The 21,715-nt window shown below is 37.0% G+C and overlaps 1 protein-coding gene across 1 annotated transcript; it reads left to right on the top strand.

The window, feature by feature from the left end:
- Nucleotides 1-1,769: 1,769 nt before the first annotated feature.
- Nucleotides 1,770-21,358, top strand: TCAIM (T cell activation inhibitor, mitochondrial). Its single transcript, XM_009635154.2, has 10 exons — nt 1,770-1,846; nt 5,086-5,221; nt 5,753-5,906; nt 7,118-7,364; nt 8,974-9,096; nt 11,811-11,908; nt 13,617-13,708; nt 15,959-16,191; nt 16,771-16,902; nt 20,127-21,358. Exons 1-10 carry the CDS (start codon nt 1,818-1,820, stop codon nt 20,350-20,352), a joined length of 1,470 nt encoding a protein of 489 aa, XP_009633449.1. The 5' UTR covers nt 1,770-1,817; the 3' UTR covers nt 20,353-21,358.
- The last annotated feature ends 357 nt before the right edge of the window (nt 21,359-21,715 follow it).

The following is a 21,715-nucleotide window of genomic DNA, read 5'->3' as shown; positions in this document are numbered from 1 at the left end:
TTGCTCCTTATCCCCCGCCTTCTTAACGTGGAGGGCGGGGGGGGAGCCGTGGCACACATCGCTGACTGCTGCGCCGCGAAGTAGCTGCAGGAAAGACCGGCGTCCTTACCCTGAGTCAATTTTAAACTGATTTCTGTCAGGGCTCCGCTTTATAAGAGTTAAAACTATTAGCGGTTGGATCGCTAGAGCTTATTTTCGTTCGAGCAGCGCACCAGTCAGTTCCAGCAAAGCTTGTTTTCGCTGTCATCTTGTTTATTTTCCTTCTCTTTTCTTCATCCAGCTTAAGGGTCAAGCGCAGGTAAACAGCTGAAGTAGATGATACCTCTTTGAGTGGTGAGGTGGTAGCGTGCAATGTCGTGTTCCCAAAGGCTTTTGCAGAATGATCGCAGCATAATCGATATTTTGGTTTGTGTTAGCAAGCATATCTTTGAGGTGGGATGCAGGTGGAACTTAGTCAAAACCAGGAGATTTTATTTTTTAACTAAGCAACGTAACAATCTCCAAGCAGTTGATAGAGCGTTTAAAGCAATAAACAATGATGCTTTTGTCTGGTTATATAAAGTGTCACCACGGATTAGTGAGATTCTTGGGGTTTTTCCATCCTCTGTCCAAATCCCTGAAGCTAAGATTACAGAGAGAAAAACCTGTTTTGTTACAAGAGAGCTTACTAATGTATTTAAGTTAGTTTATGATTAGGACTGTTGTTAGGGACACTAAAAATGAAATTGTTACTCTCTTGCCCACCTAGCTGAAAATCAGAAGACAAAAATTATAAAGTATTTTGGAGCTCAGCGTATTTTTTTTCTCACCCTATTCACCTCTAGTCAAATATTTGGTAAACAATTTGTGTTCTTAATTAAGAATGTTTATATGGGTAAGATGCACTTCTGAAACTTCAAGGTTTTGTAGAGTAGTCATAGGAACTATCCTGCTGTATTGGAACAGGGATGGTATTTCTGATAACTGCTCATCCCCAGTGCTTTAAAATGGCATACTTAGTGGGAACATGTTATTTTGAAAAGTGCAAAGAAAAGTATATTAAAAAAAAAAAAAAACATGTGAAAACACATGAGAAAACCTTGGCAATAGGGAGCTTCCCTCATAATCCCTAATAATTAGGTATACGTTTGCACTCTGACATGTTAGGTGGTTTATCTCCTGTTGGAAAATGCTCAGTTACAGTTGCATAGTGCCGAAGTTACTGGTAAAACTTCCTGATTCATTTTTATGAATGCCAGCAAACTTTTGGTAAAGATTTCCAGGCATTGTCATATGACAGTGTCTTTCTCTTTGGTTTTATATTGTGCCCCCATAAAATAGTTGGCATATAAATTTTCAAGTATTAGCGTTTGAAAGTTTTGGACCTAGCAGAGTAAAAATTTATGTGGAATTCCATGAGCTGGCATGAGTTACTGCTTAAAGAAAGCTATTTTTTTGTTTCTTTGCTTAAGACAAAAACTGAACATCAGGAAGCGTGGGAAACATTTTCAATAAATAATTTTAAGGGTTTTTTCCTAGCTGAAGCATCTTTAAATACTTATCTTCAAATCAAAATATGGTAACAACTCTTAATATTTTTAAGACTCGCTGTTTGTGGAGGAAACTAAAAACATTCTTATGCAAAGCTTTAGGTTTTATCTGTGATTTCTCCAGTTTGTATTACTGTTAAAAGTTGTCACCTAGGATTCAGAGAACGTGCTGATAAGTAACAGGGGGGATACTCATGCCTGGTACTAAACAGGACTTTTTTTTTTCTTTTTTTTTTTTAAGTGAGTTAGTGGATGGCTGAAAGTTAGCTTGACCATTGAGTTGCTGAAATGTTTTGCTGCTTGAGAGCCGTGAGAAGGTATGGCATGTTGCTGACCTAATTTACCTTTAACGTATGTTTAAGTGTTTGCTTTATGACTTGCATATAGAGTGTTTGCTTTATGACTTGCATATACGTGAAACTGGTTCAGTGTTTTGTTTAATGCTTATCTCTTGGCTGTCTCATCTTTACAGCTTGAAGCTTTCAACAGAGCATCCACAGTTGAAAATCCCCAAAAGCAACATGCTTGTCCTCAAGTGAGATATTAAAAAGGCTCTCAAAAAAAAAAAAAGGGTTTTAAAATAGCTTAATTATGAGAAAGTGGTAGTCTAAATCTGAGTATGATGTCCAATATATTACTGCATTATTGAGTTATTAAAGCTCAGTGTTTCAAAATGAGTGCATACATCTGTAATAATGAGCTTAATTTAACAAAGCTTTTCAGTGCCAAAGCTATAAGCCAAAAAGTTAAACATCAGAGGGATGCGAAGGAAAAGTAAAAAGAAAGCTGGAGGGAATCATTTAATCAATAAATTAAATCTGTCCTAGAGTAGGATTGCATAATGTGTTCTAGTGGAGATTGTGTTTCATATCTTTCATGAAGTGGAGACGGCTGTCCTCGAATTGGTTATGACCTTGATTTTAACATGAAGCCTTTCTCTGCTTTTCAAATCTGAAAGAAGTTCTTGGGACAATCCTTGCTCCTTGTGAACAAAGCCATAAGCATCTTTCTTGCATTTTCTCTCTCCAAATTAAAATTAATTCATTTCTTTTATCACTTCACTTGAAGGATGCCTCAGAGTTCTGTCTTTCACCTTCAGTGAATGAATTCTTCCTTCTGTCACACAGACTAATTTTGGCCTTTGAGCGTTTCTCTTTTAAGCAAGTTCAAAATAGACTTTTGGCTGGAATCCTGAGCCTTCCTACTAGCATGACAGTGTTTTTAGATACAAAACAAGGGAACTGAAGTTAACTATACTTGGCCATTTTTTCTTGTAGAATACCAGATGAAAATTTATGATTAATAAACTTGTAAGTACAGTTAATAGTTTTCAGGTATGTTGGAACTTTTTTCCTAACTACTGGAAACAGCGTGCAATGTAGCTCGAGAATGGATGTGGGAAATGGTGTATGAATAAGGTGAAGAGACAACTGAGCTTCTTACTTCAGAGCAGCTGGGTCTAGGAGGGTGTGGGCTTCTTGCATGGCTATTAATCAAAACTGCTATCATATAGGTAGCTGGTTAATTTTTTCCTTTGCTGGAAAGAATTTTTTTTCCTTTTTACCACTTTCTGTCCACTTACTACAAAAAGAAGAAAGTTGCTGCTGTTTTCTTCCTCAGCAAAACAGCCATTTTAGTGTTTCTGGATACAAAATAGTAAAGTGGACTTTTATCCAGTGTGCTTTGCTTCCTTTCTTGCCAGGTGAGGTAGAGGGTTTTTTCCTGCAACACTGAGCAACTCTGGCATGTTCTTGTCATTGAGAGCTTTTGCTCTCCATAAAAACATGCTATTGCTGTGGTACTTTACTATCTCCTACTATTTTGAGTATGATCATGGGCTATAGTGCTGACTAGTCTTAAAGTCTTTCTCAGGTGCAGCCAGTAAGGAGGTAGAAGTGTTTGCCAGTAATACATATTGTCTTTCTTTTAATCTTCCATTTAATCCACACGCACAAAAGTTGTTTTTAGTCATAACAGTTTGAAATTCCCTACAAAAACATCTCCTGTTTTCAGCAAGTTGACTTTTAAGAGCTACTAATTAAATATTTGCCCGCCTCTTAGGCAGAAAACATTAGTTTTAACTGCTTTCATCTTTCTAATTGAAGAGCTGGAAAGGTTTACAGAAAAAAAGGTAAAGTAAGGGTCACTGCATCTGTTTGACAACTCAACTGTTATAATTTACCATTTGCCAAAATGAAAAATACTGCTTATTGTCTGAGCACAAATTTGGGGAGATTTTTTTTTTTTTTAATTAATGAAAGCAGTCAGGAAGTAGTCTCACATGATTGTGTGTCCAGGGCAATTATTTGGTCTAGGATGCTGAACAAATAGCTCTTTGTAAAACAGTCTTGCTTACTATTAGTAATAAAGTTACTGGTTTTATGTGAATTGGAAGCAGCTTTGCCTCTGATCTGCCATATATTTGGGGCTTGCAGTTTGGATGAATGATACTGTCAGGAGTGAAACAGCACTGTAGTGCTTAGCAGAGTAGAATCTCTACCCTTCTGAGCTGCAAACTAAAATGAATGTTATTCACAGAGCAAATGATTGGCCTGTTGAATTTGTTAGCCTGTGAAATCAGCTAAAGGAGAAATCTGTTAAGTATTTACCAATTCACATTTCCTTGCTGCTTTTATATAGACTGTGTCTTGGTAATTAGTTTGCTAACCTGAATATCAGCTTAGAGCTATGGCAGGAAATTTTGGTGGTCTTTAATTCAGAACTTGTTTTTCCTTCCATTTCAGTCTTTTGTTAAATAAGTGTGCTCTTTGCACAACTTTTGTTGTTTATTTTATGCATAATTGGAGGTATTGAATCTTTTGTACTTTCTGAACTTCCTACAACTTCTTCAACTTAACTTTTCCTTCTGATATTAAGTGAAATTTCTTTTCCTACCACTGAAATTTCTTTTGGTCCTTGTTTTCTTCTCTTTCACTGAAGATCAAAGGGCAAAAAAGCACTGTCTTTTTACTGGATGTCTTCTATAAAAGAGTATTTTTGGGAAAGTAGATAAATTTTTTTAAATCATCACAAGTATGTGGACCTCAAACTAATGCAGAACTTCTGTTGATTGAATTGTGATTATTACTCCTGGGTAAAATTTAATATTCTTTTGGCACTGCTTGAAAAACACTGGGTTTGGCTTTTTAACTTGGAGGTTCAAAAGTATGTAAGGGTTGGCTTTTAAGAGCAGCTTCAGCAATAGCTGCAGAAAATACCACTAAAACCAGTCTTTATCATTCGAACGGCTTGACTGGGGAATTTTTATTTGAGCCTGCTTTGAGAAAGTAGAGGGAAGAGCTATTGTACTTATTTACATGTCTTTAAGCAGCCATTAGTATCCACCACTTCTTAACCTGTTGGATTTGCTCCATATAAATACAGCTTTGTGGATCCCAAGGGGGAAAATCCAGCACTCAGACTTCTAATACCAGTTTTAAATTATTATATTTGCAACTGTGAATGCTTACTCCATTCTGTCACATTCCAATGTAATATATATTCGTTTGTCGCTTGATGGGTTGCATCATACATAAACAGTTTATTACGTTATTAGGTTGTGTCTGGAGAAGATATTGCTGCAATGCATTCTTCAGTCAAGAACTTTGTCAGGAGCTGATGCCATCAATGCTCTCAGACCTTTCTATTTTGCTGTGCATCCAGATTTCTTTGGCCAGCATCCCAAAGAGAGGGTAAAAATCTTTCAGTGTGCTTTCTTTGTAAACGTGTCATGTATCAAGGATGGAAATTTTCTGGTTTCCCTGCTGTGAGAGCAATGAAAGTAGTATTAGAATTTAATACAGTTGTTACCAGCGAGCAAAAAGAGGCACTTTATTTTTAACACGGATAGATCCCTTAAACATCCATTATTTATCAGTCGTGTTTTCTGTTTAACTGTTGTAAAGAAAATACTGAATCTTTCCAGTCTAATTTATAATACATATTACTTGCTTTATCACTTTGAAATGCTGTGCAATATGTTTGAATCAATGGATTTCTTTAAGCTTGAAAACCTTAAAAGTGGTATTTTGGAACATACATCATAGAATTTATTCATGCAAGGTAATTATTCATTTATGCTGACAATATGAACTATATCACTACTTGTTAAGAGCAGCTGGCAGTTTGTGAAAACTAATTCTGCATGTGAGATTAAAAAGGTTTAGATGAAAAATGGCGCAATTCATCATCTCTAATGTGGTTTGTTCTTCCTTTTTAAACAGGAAGTAAATGAAAACTCCCTGAAGAGGTTAAATGGCTACTTGGAGAATCTTCAGAAACCAGGATTTCGCTCCTTTAAGCCAACTCAGCTTACTTTTTATGTAAGAGAAAGAGAACCAAACTCTTCTAATGTTCAAGAATCCTTCAGTACTTCAGGTGCTTTTATATTGTGCAGAATGTATCTTCCTATATTTAAATTCTTTCAGACCCATTACTTAGCCCTATGCAGTTGTAATGACTTTTCAACTGAACAAAATCCTTTCAAACCGTGAAAGTATGTATTAGATCAGACAGCTACAACCATCCCAAGTAATTAAACATCTTAAGCTTTAAAAACCATTGAAAGAATGAGAAATTACGAAGTTGAGGTCACGTTACAGTATAAGGAAGTGACAAACATAGGTTGATGTAAATGATACTTCTGCTTTTAATACCATTGTTGTGTTTAACTCAACAACGGGGTCCTTATTTTCATTGCAGATAACGTGTAGTACACAATGTCAGGGTGCTTGTGGGATCAGTAGGAACTTACTCTGTCAGCAGAAGTTGTGTAATATCTGAAGCTTCGATTTACCACATTGTCTCTGAGATTTGAGACTACAGAAGATACTGCCGAGTTTGGAATATTGGTTTTGATTGATTTGATTCTACATATTTGTCTCTGATGTACCAATCTTATCTGCATTATCTAACAGATGAGTTTTATGTTCTGTATCCTGCTGGTCAAAACACTTGAGCAAATTGTGAGGGACTCTAGTGTTAGAAAACAAAATCATACTGTTTTTCTAGAAAATGGTAGTGTTATGTCCAGACTACTTAAAATAACAGTTGAACTGGCAGCTGTATTTTGCGCTTGAGTCTGATACTTGCTTCCTTTCTAATGGGGCAATTAGGCCCAAAAGCTAAGTGATGGGACTGAGTTTTAGCCAGTGTGCAAGTATAATGTTTTGTTTTGAAGCTTCTGTTTGTAGCTTGTGAAGAGATGTTATAATACTGTGTTTCTACAGTAAATTATATCCAAAGTGATTGATGGTCAGTAATAGTATGAATTGTGTAGAGCTGTTGGACAAAACTGCCAGTGCTAAAGCAAAAGCATCCTTTTTGGGTTGTGCTGCATCTGTAGCTAGGTTTCCAATTTGTCCAATAATTCAGGTAGTTAAAACAGCTCTTTCTATGTTTTTGGACACACAACAGTTTTAAAGGTTAAACTCTACATGACTTTTGCAGTGGCTGTTGAAATAACTATCATAATAATTTCCAACTATGTACGCCTTGTTTAGGTTCTTGTAAGATGAGAGAGAAATGTGAATGCATTTAAAATAACTTTAATCAAATAATACTGACTTTGTGGGCCTTGTATTTTATAGGGTTTCGAGCAGTCAGTTTTACATTACATACTAGGGATCTCCTGAGCACAGTATTAGATATTCTCAACTCCTGCAGTTTATCTACGGAGCATATTCAAAGTTTGAATGTGAACTCTCAGCCCCACAAGGAAGCAAAAAGCACAGTGAACAGACCTATCAAATGGGATAAGACTTACTATACATTTACTGGATTCAAGGATCCTGAGGAGGAACTAGAACAAGCCCAGAGAGTGGAAACAACTTTAATGTATGTAAGGCTTTTATTTAACTCATTTTCTAACCTAAATTGGTCTTATTCTAATGCTGAGGATTTTTTTAAAGGCAACGAATAAACATTTGGAACAATACAAAACTTTATTGTCCAACATGTAATTTTGTCAGGCTTTTTATCATTAAAGAGTTCATATGAGCTCCTGGGGTAGCTATAGCACCAGCTAAGCTGAGGCATTCTTGTCTCTCTGCCCAGCATTCATGTTTGGTCAATCTAGTTTTGGTTGATGTAGCTTCCCAGCTTTGTGGAATAATTTAGGGGCGATTCAGAAGGAGGTGGAGGTTCCACTTGCTCCAAAAAGCTCTTTACCTCTTACAGGACTTCTGTAACACAAAACTATACGGCTATGAACTTTACATTAGTATTTCATTATCACATTCTCTTGGGGGTGGAGTGGGAGATGATATATGAAAGCTAAGGTTAGAATGTTTTAATTTGCCAGATACCTTAGTGTTGTGCTTCTGATTTGTTGTTCAGCATACCAACCTTAATGTTTAAATTGAGGCAATTGTAAATACTAAACTCACATTAAATACAGCATGTTGTATATTAGAAGTTGGTTGTTTATAAAATCCATATATGCTCGTTTGGGGGAAGGGTGAAAAACACTGCATTGAAAACCTTTTTGTAACAGTAAGACTTAGGTGCCATTTGAAATAAATGCAGACCTGTGGTGGTAGTATCTTCAGAGCAAAGAATACCCCTCATCCTGCCTAGCATGTCGCAAGTAAAACTACTGTAATATATGCCACTGTAAAACATTTAACTGACATTTAATGTACTAGAGAGTATTTTTACACATTTACAAGAAATGCCACAAACAGTTACTTATTAACAGTCTGGTTTTAATACCTAGCTATTTGGCATGGAGCATTTCGTTTTGCTTCGGAGTTTTAATTTTTTTGCTTAGAATAGTGTGAGAATGGAAGTATTTGTTTGTAAAAATAAACTTATTTTCATACTCTTATACTATCAACAAAGGCTAAATCTCTTAGAGAGCTTTTTCCTAGAAATAGAATGATCTATTTATTGAAAGCTTTAGATGTACTCCATGAGTCATGTTTGCCTGGTTCTGATTATTGACAAAAGAACTGTAAAGCTTGACCTGCTTAATCTATGTTCATTCCAGCTCTGAAAGAGCTACCTACCTTAGCCCTTCAGTACCGCCTCCCTTATTTGATAGTCTATGATGACATTGTTTTGGTTTTTTTAAAGGCAGATGTATGGGAACTTCTTTTATTAAAGCACAAAGTTCTGAAGCTGTCCCCCTAAATCACCCTAGTCTGCTGCTCTACACCTTTCACACCTCTAAGCCTTACAGTTGTAACACTGTCAGTGTCTTTTAGATCAATTTGATTCCACAGTCCCCACTCAAAGGCATTGTGTCAGGTTTTCCTTTGTAGATACCTTAAAGTGAAGCATTTAGCAATTTCAGTTTCAGTCTTCTACTTTTAAAAAATCCCTTTACCTGGTAACTTGAAGTAAAATGTTGATGTTAACAGTAAAAATACAGTTCGTTGTACTGTTTGCATGAAAGATAATATAGCATGCCTCTACTGTTGGGTTTTTCCTCCTCTTCTTTCAGATCCTGGCTAGATGACAATGAAGCAAGTGCAGTAAAAAAGCTGAAAAAGAGTTTGCCACTTAGAAAAGAACTCGAACGTTTAAAATCTGAACTCTCTCATCAACTCCAGCTCTCGGATATCAGGTAATAAATTAGATCAGTTGCACTTGCATTAAGACAGTCAAAGCAAGGAACTGTTGTGTAATACTACGCCATGAGCTTTAAAGGCTTATTCCAGCCAAACAGCTGTATTTCATATATGTAAAAGTGTTATTGCGCTGAATAATGTTTTTCTAGCAGAATTCTATATTGGGACAGAAGTTTCCTGTTACAACCTGGTCAAAAAGACCTAGTATTTGTAACTAATAATATAGGCTCCAGTTGAGGCAAACACATAAGCATTTGGAATAGGACCTGTGTGTATGCATTAGTTTGGGTGTTCTGCTGGATAAAATTGGTCTTCCTGAATTGAAGTGAGTATCTGCAAAGGTAACTGGATTGGCAGTGAGATGCAACTTGCACATGGTACATACTGACATCCTGTGAATAAAAATGGTGTTCTTTCTAGTGTCTTGTTTCCCATACTCCAGAGGAGGAAGATATTTGTTTGCTTGAAAGAGTTGAGTACAGTTGGTGATCTTGATTCTTCATAATATTTCCCAGAAAATAATTTATGATCCTTTCTTAAATTTTGTGCTTTCACATGAGGATGTTCTGAAGTGGGATATTCAGGATAGGAAAATGGCCATGAGGGTATTAAACAATGGAAAAATAAACTTTGGGGGATTATTTCAAGGGCTAATCTGTTAAGTTCTTTTCTTTAACCAGGAAAGAGAGAGTTGGAGCTTCTGAAATCATGCTTTTGTTCTTTTTACCCTGTAAAGGAAGCCAGGGTCTTTTAAGCTGAAGCCAATTTTTTTGAACACAATTTCTAATACTCTGCAACTGTGCTGTGTTGGGGGGTTTTAAGTTTCTGAAACAGTCTTCAGTGTTAAATGCCTACGTTTGGTTTTATTCATGGCTTATATTTAATTTTTTTATAGTTTGTGCTTTTAAAATACACTAGAACTGTTGTGTTCTATGAAGAGTTATTAACCATCCAGGAGTTATATTGTCACAATTCAGAAAAGAATGCGAGTGTCAGAAATCTGACAAGCAAGAATCTTAATAGGAAACTACTACTTGTGATCCTGCCACCTAATGATAGTGTTCACAGAGGTTTCAACAAATAATGGGGTCGTTGGATTTATTCCATGTGTAAGTTTAGGACAGCTGAGGAGAAGGTAGGATCTCTAAGCCACCTTTTTACATTACTGTCTGGCGCTACTCAAAGCAAACTGATACTGCTAGGTAACAGCAAATGTTTGTTAGAATGACTTGGATTATAATAGATTGAATTGCCTCATAAGTGCTGTGGCACAGTGCAGTTCTCTGCATCCCAAAGAGTGGTTTTCTGTCAGATAGCTTTTCCCTAGATAAGATGATGTGGGTTGACCCCGGCCAGTGGCTAAGCACACACACAGCCACACCCCGGGCAGGATGGGAGGAAGAGAGTAGGAAGAATAAAAGCAAGAAAACTCGTGGATCAAGGTAGAAGTTTAAATAGGTGTAGTGAAGCAAAGCTGTGCATTCAAGCAAGGCAAAAGGAGGGATTCATTCGCTCCTCCGCATTGGCAGGCAGGTATTAGCCCCTTCTGGAAAGCAGGGCCTCAGCATGAGCAATGCTTGCTTGGGAGGACAAAAGCCGTAATCACAAGGGTCCCCCTTCCTCCTCCTTTCCCTAAGCGTTTATTGCTGAGCACAACATCATGTGGTCTGGAATATCCCTTTGGTCAGTTGGAGCCACTTGTCCTGGCTGTGTCCCCTCCCAGCTTCTTGCCCACCCCAGCCTACTTGCTGGTGGAGGGGGGCAGAGTGGGACGAAAAAGCAAAAACCTGGACACTGTGCCAGCACTGCACAATAGCCAAAACTGGTGTGTTATCAACGCTGTTTTAGTAAAAACTACACAACACAGGGTTGTGTATATAATATATATTAATATATATATATAAATTATGTATATAATATATAATAACGAAAATTAATTCTATCCCAGACAGGTGCAGTACACTAAGGGAATGTTAATTTCCCATTTTGAGACAGTTTTATATCAGCTAGAAGTTTGTAAAAGGATATAATTTTTCAGTATACTGGGTCAACTTTACAATTTAAATGCTTTTGGAAATTTAGTTAGGAGTTTGTCTGATCTGTCCGTGATGGAAGAGATGTCAAAACTACGTACATTAAAGCCACCAGTGTAACACCTGGCTCTTGTGTGGTTGAACAAAAATTATTCCACTGTAACATGTGTGTATATATATAGCAACTCACCATTGGAATCAAGGTAAAGTTTTGGGCTAGGAATTCCAAGGGGAAAAAAGCGCCTATTTACAGTATTTGCTCCTCTAGACAAACATTACACAGTATACAAACAGAAACTGCATGCCACATGACTGAACCAAATACTGGGTTGTTGCTATTTACTTACTAACCCCCTTCTTACTGGGGGAGAGATTTGCAAGTTGTGTTCTGTATACCAGGTTTTATATTTATTTTCCCTGTATCTGGTTTTATTCTTTTTTTTTTTTTTTGGCACTCATTTTAAGAAAGACTGAAATCTTATTTAGGCTTTTATCTGTTCAAATAGCACGTGACACAGGCAGCTTTTTGGTAGGCCTTTGCTTTTATTAATGTTGGAGTGCTGTTTTGTTTGAGTTGTTTGTTATCAGGCTTTCAGCTGCATCTCAACTTCTGTGATTTTTTTTTTTTTTTTTACTAGTGTTGAGAATGAAATGCTTTCAATTATATTTTTATTTAGGTGGCAGAGAAGCTGGGGTATTGCTCACCGCTGTAGCCAACTACACAGTCTAGGTCGCTTAGTCCAACAGAGACCTGAAGTATTAAAGAACGTTAAAGGTATTTCTGTTGCTTGTTTCATATATCCTAATACAGTATTTATTCAAAGATGAGCATGAGTCTTCTGTGTGAAGGGAGCTCTAGTTCTTTTCATGAATGATTTTGATAACTGCAAAAGCAAACCTGCCAGATTTACTGAAAAGCTGTTGCGAATTTCCATTTTACCCTACCGGGTATTTTTTTAAAGCGGCCTTCCCTTATTGTGCATTCGCTATGCTCTGCTTCTGTTTTACTTCTTAATAAACGCAGACCAAGTGAGTTGAAGGCACTAGACTTAGTACTAACAATGAAAGTAAAAAAAAAAAAAAAAAAACACCAGACTGAACCTCTGAAAGGGTGGAGGTAGCAATAGATTGTTATCCATGGTAGATTCAAGACAAAATGCAAGTAGCTCCCTAAAGAATCAATATAAGAAGGACTTACTAGAATACCTTTAAAATCATATTGTCTTCCGTTATCATGCATGTTCCATAAAATACCTGTATTAAAGTCTGTATTTTCTCAGGAAAAACTAAAATATTTTGTAAACCTGACCTACCAGTCTTCTCGTACAGCTGTTTGACCTGTGGCAGTAGCAGTTTCCTCTAATTGTAACTCCACGTTTTATGCCTGTCTGCAAATACTCGGTTTTGAGTGGCTTTCATTTGCGGGTTCACTTAATCCTTTGTCAAAAGACAGAGTGGGTAGGACAATAAATAGTAGTTTTAAATTGTATCAGGTTTCAAATTTGTTTCTTTACCTAAGCATACTAAGGATTTAAAGTGCTAGAAAAAGCTGTCTTGTGAACCTGTTGTAGCCTCCATCTTTGAAGATCTGTAATAATATACTGGACAAATGCCTGTCAGTAATTATACAGGTACAGTTGATCCTGCCTTGGGGTACAAGAATGGTCTAGCTGCCTTAAAGTCAAGGATTTTGGAAAACTGATTTCTGAGAGTAAGAGCTTCTATTTAAGCCTTGTCTTGTAGATTAATACATCACACTGAAGACTTTTGTAGAAGCTTATTTTGATAAATAGTTGCCTGTGGTTTTACCCTAAAAAATTCTTGAGGATCTTTGTACTTCACTTCAAAAACCATATGCAGGCTCAAAACTGACTAGTCCCCCTAAAAGTAAACTTAGTACTATCCTTTTATGTTGTCTCTATTCTTGAAAAAAAGAGGAAAAAAAACTAACGTAAAAGCTTTTCTTACGGCTTGCGTGTTGCAGAGTTTTCTGTGGAAGTAGTGTTGAATGGCTGTGCTAATAGTTCTTTGACCTACCTTTATCTTATTTATATATACTTCATGCATATAGGTTGGCCTCAATGATCTTAAAGGTCTTTTCCAGCCTAAAGTATTCTATGATTCTATATAATTTCCTACTGTATTTGTGATTTGTACATATTCAAAGAATATGCTGTCTGCTGAGATTTTATCTTATTTTGAAAGTAGTCTTTGTAAGAAAGTCCTGTTAACTAAAAATCTATCAAGTTTAAACAGGGAGAAGGCAAATGCTAGGTACGGTTTGTATGAAAAAAAAATTCTTGAACTGGAGTTTTCAAGAATCACTTGTCCAAATGTTGAAAATAATGAAAGCACCTACTTGTGTGTGTTTGTGCTGGAGAAATGTGTTGCTTGTGACATGTTAGTAGCATAGCTAAGCCTTAAATAATTGTGGGACTAATTGCGATAACCCAAATTAGTAAAGAGCTTTGTTCAATCTTTAGGGCGCACAGTGGTATTTACGGACCGTTCGGGTATGAGTGCAGCAGGCCACGTAATGCTTGGGACCATGGATGTTCACCATCACTGGACCAAAGTAAGATTTCAAAGTAAATGATAATGCCTCTTGTTATGACATCAGTTTTTTTAAACTATAACCAAAATATTAATTGGTGCAGATAACTGAAGAGTAATTTACAGCAAACACATAGCTACTATGTTTAGCATAACTGTGTACATTGCATTCTAAATTTAATCCTGTGACACACTGTTGCTAACAGCAAGCTTTGTCTTTACTGCTGCTTTCACTAGAAATCAGTCCTACCCCTGATAAAGAAAACGAATCTGTTATGCAGTGTTCCAGTCTATGCATTGAGCACGGGTAGAATATTTCATGATCCTTGAAGAGATCATTCCCATGAAGAATTGAGGAATTTTATTCAGATTTTTTGTAAAAATGGGACTTAAAAGGAGTTGCAAAGTGATCATTTCAGTCAATGGCTGCTAACCAACCCTGTCACTCAACTTTGTTCTTCTAGACAGATAATGTGAGTGGTGCAGAACTTTATCTTTAGTGACTATGCAAATTCTGCTGCTGCTTGTGTAAAGTTTATTGTTGACAAGGTTTCTGGCATCCTAAATGATAGTATTAGGACCACAAATAAAATATGTAGTGATATCAGCATGTCACTTAAGGAATTTTTCTGGAACTTGGTTGCTGAAATATTACTGATAGTTCTATCAAAAAGTATTTCTTTGTAAAGGAGATAGTTGGTAGACTTTCACCCAGCTAGAATATTAGAATATTTTATTTTTGTATTCCAATTAATGAATAATATGCACTCAGTCCAAAGCTGTCTCTGGTGATTGTTTGATTTTTTTTTTTTTTTTGCCTATCTATGTTTCACTGAGGGAGAAAACAAACCATGGTTTGTTAATGTGAATGATTTACAAAGAACTTGAACTGAGAAACAAGAATTTAATGCAAAACTTTCTACTCTGAGATTTGAGAGTGTTGATAGTCATTGGAATAATGATTCTGATTGATACTAAAATAAGCACTGTCTTTTTTTGAAGAGAGAAGTGCTTCTTTCTAACCTTTGCTGAGGGACTTTCTGAAGGAGTCATATATCCACACAAAGTACGGTGCAAATGGGACAATGTATGTAGTTAGTTGTGGTGATGGTATTTGCTTTGGAAGACAAAGGAGAGGTATGTCTTGAACCTGAAATCAAAGGCTTTTTATTTTAAAATGTAGTGAAGGTCTTGTTAAATGATACACAGAAGTAGTCAGTGAAAAATCTTCGTGAGGTTGGTTAGCCGCTTGGTTCTTAGAGCAGAATGTTTTTGTCCCGTTCTAACCCATTTTACAAAGCATTCCTAAGTGCTATTACTTTTGTTACTAAGTATTAGAAAAAGGAAGCAGTAGAACACTTTCCAAGTAAGTATGTAGAATGCTTGGTCGGACGTACAGTGTTTAGAGGATATTTGCAGGTTTTCTCTATAACAAATGCAAATGCTGAACCAACGGATTTTATGGTGCCAAAAGCTGTTCTGATTCTACTACTTTCTTGGGTTTGTAAAGAGATTATTCTGAAATCACTTGACTTGTTCCAGCAGCAGTATTTTTTTTTGTATGGAAAACTGTTATAGTAATAACTGGGTAGATGGTAAGTAGTGATGACTACTACTACAGACTTTCCCTTTACGCTTGCTGCCCTGTTCCAGCCTTCTCCCTATCACACCTTCTGTGTCTTGACTCGCAAGTCTGATTGCTTCTTCACCTTTTCTGGTATAGGTTTTGTAGATTACACATCTGGTACTTTCCTCCTTTCTCCTCTTCCTTCAGACTCAAGATGAGCTAGGTTATGATCCAAACCCTTGGAAAGAACTAATTCCAGCAACAGACACTTCTCTTTTTTTGAGAATTTGTAGAAATTAGGCCCACAAAGCCACTCTTGACTGTATGTGAAATAGCTCTACCACTATAACTGTGGTGATAAACATTTTATGTAGGCCTCATTATACTTTTTTTATCCAGAACTATTAATTTCTGTATATATAGAGAAAGAGGGCATCCATCAATCTTGTTATGGCCTTTTAGTGCCTTTATAATAAAATACAGAAAATATTTACAAGCTTATTCTATTATATCTTGCCCCAAAATGTATATACTTGATGTTTTTGATTTTTGGTATACTTTGGTTTCTGCCCCCCCCTCCCTTGGGTTCCATGTTTTCATTGTTAAGTGTCTCCTCTTTTATAGTTTCTCATTATTTTTTTCATTTCTTAAAATTAAGTTTTGTGCTTTGTAACATAGGAAATGTTTGTTTGTGTCTGTGCACAGATTTTTGAGAGATTGCCAAATTATTACAAACTTCAAAAAAGGCTGCTGTTCTTGGAAGATCGGATAAGCCAGCTTCTGGGAGGCATACAAGTAGTATATATTGAAGAACTGCAACCCCTGTTGACTCTAGAAGAGTACTATGAGACTCTAGACTCTTTCTATAATAAATTACGTGACAGCAGACTACCTTTTCATCCTCGCAGTCTGCGAGGCTTACAAATGATTCTGGAAAGGTATGTATTTGCAGGAAAGGCTTATTTAGAGCTTTTACTTTTTGTTGTTGTTGTTGTTGACTTTGTTTTGTTACGCTGATTATTGCTCTCACTATGAAGAAAACTAATATAATCTTGGATTTTCATTATGTCAAAGTCCTCTTGATTATAAAGGTTTTAAGTGCCTTTTTATGGGTTGAGAAGGAATCAGATGGAAGACTATCCTGCTTAATTTCATTCAAATTAGAGTCAAAGTTCTGTCTTTATCTTACAGTCTTGTGCTGGGTTAAATCAAAGGGTTTGTGCTGTCAGGTCAACACTCAGCTGTGTATGATGATGCTGTTGTTTGATGGTGCTGCTGTTTATATTTTTTGAGTATTGTTGACAGTTGCTTTTGAAATGTCATTTTAAAAAAGCTTTATGTATGATGCTTCTGTACTCTCATGAACCAAACTTGATTGATTTTTCTACCAATTATTCTGATTGAAAATAAAATAACAACAATTAATCACAGAATTCATTCTGAAAGTAATTCATAGAAATACTTGTGTAAAAGAAAAAAATTATACCTTGTTTTTTACTTCCATCATATTTCATTAGTGACAGATATGCACCAAGCTTACATGAATTTGGACACTTTATGATCCCAACGGTCTGTGATCCAGCAACCCTTCAATGGTTTATTTTTGCCAAAGCACAGGAAGCAAGAAAGAATCTGAAAAGAAAGGAGGAGTAAGTGTTCATGTGACTTGACACATTTAGCTCATGAAAATCTTTGCATGTCATGTTTTATTTGGAGGAGGAGGAAACTTTGAAGAATGTATTCATGCACTTTTGGTGGGGGGAAAAAAAAACCCTTCTGTTTATAAAACAGAACTTCACCCATCAGAACTTCACCCATCAGCTTTACCAAGTCAAAAATTTCAGCATTCACAGTGAGCACAGTTGCTAGAAGATGCCCATCCTTCACCTTGTAGGAGCAGTTGTACTTTACTCAGAAATAAAAGATCTTTGCTTACAAGACAAAATTACATAATTTTTTTTACAATAGCTTCCCCAAAGGAGACCTGGGGAAGGAAAAAAAAAATGGGGATAGAATAATGAGATAATCTTTCACAGATGCGAGTGAGGTGAGATGAGATGACAACAGCGAGCCATGGTACCATGCTTAATATCAAGTTCATGACTTGTAATATCTGTCAGAACTGCAAATTCTGTTCTTGAGCTTTTATGTGTCTTTGAGGATTAAGAGCATGAAGTAGAGATACTGGCTTTATTTTCAATAAAATACTTTGATAGGTAACTGGCTGGTACTGTCCTTTTAGAGGTTGTTACTGCAAGTTTATTTTTCTGCTTTGGAAAGCTTTTAATGCATTATTGAAATATCACACTGTCATGAGTGTATATGTGATGTATAGATCCAGATTTTTTTTTTTGTGAAGGTTATTTTAGGCATGAGTCTTACTGAAGGCTTTATAGTTTTAGTTCTGTTAAGACCTGATTACTTGGGAGGACATATTTTGGAGATGGACTTTGGTAAAGCATGGAGGTTTGTTTGGAATTTTTCCATACCCTAGTCCAGCTTTGAAGTTAGATTATTTTTGCCATATAAGTTGTAACTGCTGAATAGCTCTCTTTGTAGCTGTCCTTATGTGACAGCTGGAAACTGTAGAGATTTTGAGGGATGTTGTAGCAAATTTGCATCTGGGTAACTCACTCTTCAAAAAGCTTCACACTACCCCATGTTATAAAGACACTAACCAGGAAACAAGTGGGGCTTCCCTCAGAGTATAAGTAGCTGTGTTGTAAGAATGTAAGAGCCAAACTACATATTTTTGCTCTTCTGTTGTGTGTTGGATGACTGCTGGTTTGCATAAAATAGTAAAGAACAGCTATACTGGATCATATCGAAGGTCTGTCCCCATCACTCATTAGCTTATGGAAAGGCTGTATGAATAGGGCAAAAAATGTGGTGGGTGTTTTACTCTGTACTCCTTCCCAGTTTCTGACTGCCTATACTTGAGAGAATAGTTGAAGCTGGGAACATTGTTTTATGTTAAGAGCATTCAATGGATCATCTTTTTTTTTTCCCATCTTAATTTTTTTTTTTTTTGAGCTGATTTACACTTTGTGGCTTCAAAATAGCCCGTGGCAGCAAATTGCACAGTTGAATTACACATAGCATGTATATATGAAGGAGGGAAGAGGTGTTCTATGTTTTATAGACCCGTGGCCTGATGACCTCATTTGTCACTCACTTGTTCTTGTGCTGTAGGAAATACAAAACGGTCACTCTGTATTTGTCACTTCTACTTTTTTTGTACATGTCATATTTCCCCTTAGTTGTGTTTCTTTTGAAGCTGAAAACTCCTTTTCCACTTAATGCTTCCTTGAACTGAACCCTTTCTGTACTTTTGATTTTTCCTTAGCCTGTTGTTAAAGGGGCCCTGAGATAAAGGAAAATATTTTGAGATGTACTGGATTTACTTTGCCCATGCAGATGAATGTTTTGTGTGCAGTAAATAGCATAGCGTAGCTGGAATTCTGTGTGACCTCATGCACTGGGGAGTTCAAACACTGCTGCTCTAGAAAATTGCCTTATCTGTGTGGATAATGTCAGTCTCCTAGTAATGCAGGATTTAGTATCAATCTTCTACTTCTTGCCTTGCTTTTGTAAAGTCTGTTTTGTATTGTGATAGAGGTGTAAGCCTCCTTGTGGAAGTGACTAAAAATAAACCCGCAGTTCTCTCTGCGTGCAGCTAACTTCAGATCCTTCAGGGGAGCCTGAGGTTTCACAGAACAGGAAAGCTTGGTGCTCAGGTATTAGAGAAGGTGCTCAGGAGGGTGGCATGGATATGGTCAGTAGAGAGGGCAGGCTTGCTCCAGGGTAACTCACTGGCTCAGTTCATCCCCGACTGCCAGAGCTGGGCTGGGCTCTTGTACAGCAATCCAAGTGACTCTGCAGAGCACAGTGCCATGCAAGTACACGGAGATCCCATTCTGAGCTCTGGAAAGAGCGGTGTTGAGCCCTTATAGTAGTGCTTTCATGTGAGTCCCAGTAGCTGTGTCCATGCTTAGCTTGGGGCTGATTCACATCCCAGTGCCTCTCCAGATGTGCTGATGATTTGTTGCTCCTCCCCTGCTTAGCACAGGGACTGTGTTGTAGGGCAGCAGTGGTCCTGTTTCTATAACCAAGCTAGCTCTGGAAGTATAGCTATGGTAATGTGGCACAGTGCCTGAACTAGTGAGGCTTGCTGAACCTGAACTGTCTCTGCATTAGATGATCAGTCACAGTTCCAATGACTCTTAAATAGTTTGCACATAACTTTATTTCTGAGTAGCTTGAGTTTGCCATGTGGTGTCTTACCACTCTTTGGGGTGAATGGAAAAAAAAAAAAAATCATCTGCAAGCTATGAATTCAATATTCATAGAATCATTTACGTTGGAAAATACCTTTAAGATCATAGAGTCAAACAGAATTGATATACTTCTGCAATTACTAAGTTATTAACAAGTTTAATGTGCATCAGGTGACTGTACCTGTCATCTGTTGGGTTTGATGACATACTAAGTATTTACTAACATGACTTTTTCTTAAAGCTTTTACACTTTCAAGGTTATTTAAGCACTTTCATCCCTTACATTAAAAATGGAGCCTCACAGGGTTTTTGATTTGGTATTTTTCCCCATTACCCAGCGAGCAAAAAAAAGTCATGGTGCAGGCTTTCAAATGTGGCTCTGTACGCATGCTGTTGCCCATAGTTATGGAAGCATGTTCATTCTAGCCGCCGAGGTAGATGTGGGTATCAGCCTGCACAAAAATCTCAGCTGTACCATAGCTGTACAGGAAGTGACACCTTTGTTTTACGTGCGTATAACCTACAAATATACTTATTTCAAGGTTGGTTTTTTTAAGATATTAATTTTGTCACTGTATGTTGTCTTCATTTACTAGGATGATGATTACAGAAAAAGAGCTGATCGATACTTCCACTGAAAAATTTTCTTTGGATCGGCTGTATAAGGAGCCCAGTGTTTCCAGTGCACAGATGATAGACTGTTGTAAGCGACTGCTAGAAGAATCGTTGCCGTACCTACAAGGCATGCACCTTTGCATTTCGCATTTCTACTCTGTGCTGCAGGATGGAGACCTGTGTATACCTTGGAACTGGAAAAACTGAGGACATATCTCGTGATCAGATGAATTGTTTATTTTCTGTAAGAGGCTATAAATATGGATGTTTTTAAGAGTAAATTATTTAAATCTGTATTTTGATATCAGTATTCAACCCGCAAACTCTCTTCTAACTGCTGCTCAAAAAGGATTGGAGTCCTAGACAATTTGCACAATGCGCGGTATTGCTGGTTCTGGGAAAGACATCTGTACATTCTCTGTACTACTGTTAGGAGTCCCAGTGTATGGTAGCAGTTGTGAAACCACATTTTTGTAGTGAATTATGAAAATACATTAAATTGCAAGTCTGCAAACATGCGCACGTGTGTGTATTTTTAATACACATGAACATTGCTAGATAGAGCATCTTAAATAGAGTGTACTACTCAAACCAGACATTACATGTTATCTTAAGGGATTCACTGAATGCAGAAGTTGAGTACCTAAGTTATCTGGTGGCAATATTGGCATTTCATATTGCTACCTGTTAGTGAATTAAAAAAAGACAAGGGAAAAAACATCAGAGTATTTCTGCTTTGCAGAAGAAAGCACTACATTAACTTGGGCCCTACAGTAGTTGCATATGCTGGTCCGATCCTGTTGCCTTAGAATTTCAAAATATGCCCGTTGTACTGTCTGCAGGTACTTTGAAGGAGATGTCATTCTCTTTCTGTTTTCTGGTATTTGCTCCATAAGTACAGATGATCGTCTTTACGTACGCTGTAACAGATTGCAAATCCCATTCACAGCCCTTAAAACCAGAGTAGTTTAATGTGACATCTAAGGAAAGGAGGCATTGATTTGTGTGGTATTGTCTGCACAAGTAAGTACTTCTCAGGGAGAGCAAGGAGATTGCAGAAAGGTGAACGTGTGGATCTTTACTGATGCTTTGTTCCTTGGGGAAAAAAAAATTAAAGTGTGAATGTATGTCAATAGCTTTTAATTGTAATACATGCTAAGATGCATTTTGTATTTGGGTTACTGCTTTGCAAAATACCTTTTGAGAAGAACCAACTGCTTAATGTTTCTGGACTTGAATTCACCTCTAACAACTGGCAAAAAAAAAAAATTGTCAAATGCTTACTTGCCTTGTATTTATATTTGTATTGAGCAGGGAAAATGCTGTGGTTCTCAGTTTTCTCCTGTTAAAAGGCTCAGTGTCAAGGTGTTTATTATGTTGCCAAACTTAAAACAAAAACCACCACTGTGATCTCACACGTCTGTTTTAAAACATCGAGACAGAAGCTGTGACTTTCTCAGGCCTTTGAATTCAGCTGAATTACTAGCAGTTCCTCTATAGGCTCTGAAGATGAGTTGATGGTTTCTTCTATTATAGTCACCTTCCGTTGCACATTACTTCCTCTTGTTCC

This window comes from Egretta garzetta, unplaced genomic scaffold (genome assembly GCF_000687185.1).
Source record: "Egretta garzetta isolate BGI_Z169 unplaced genomic scaffold, ASM68718v1 scaffold313, whole genome shotgun sequence".
Taxonomy (NCBI): domain Eukaryota; kingdom Metazoa; phylum Chordata; class Aves; order Pelecaniformes; family Ardeidae; genus Egretta; species Egretta garzetta.
Note: the sequence above shows the minus strand (reverse complement) of the source record. Positions and strands in the feature narration are given on the sequence as shown.

What these genes read in the sequence shown, in the direction of transcription:
- TCAIM (XM_009635154.2), top strand. Translation starts at nt 1,818, where the DNA reads ATGTTTTGCTGCTTGAGAGCCGTGAGAAG. An exon ending in TTACAAATGATTCTGGAAAG is followed by an intron (nt 16,192 to 16,770) that starts GTATGTATTTGC and finishes ATATTTCATTAG; the next exon opens with TGACAGATATGCACCAAGCT. An exon ending in AATCTGAAAAGAAAGGAGGA is followed by an intron (nt 16,903 to 20,126) that starts GTAAGTGTTCAT and finishes TTCATTTACTAG; the next exon opens with GATGATGATTACAGAAAAAG.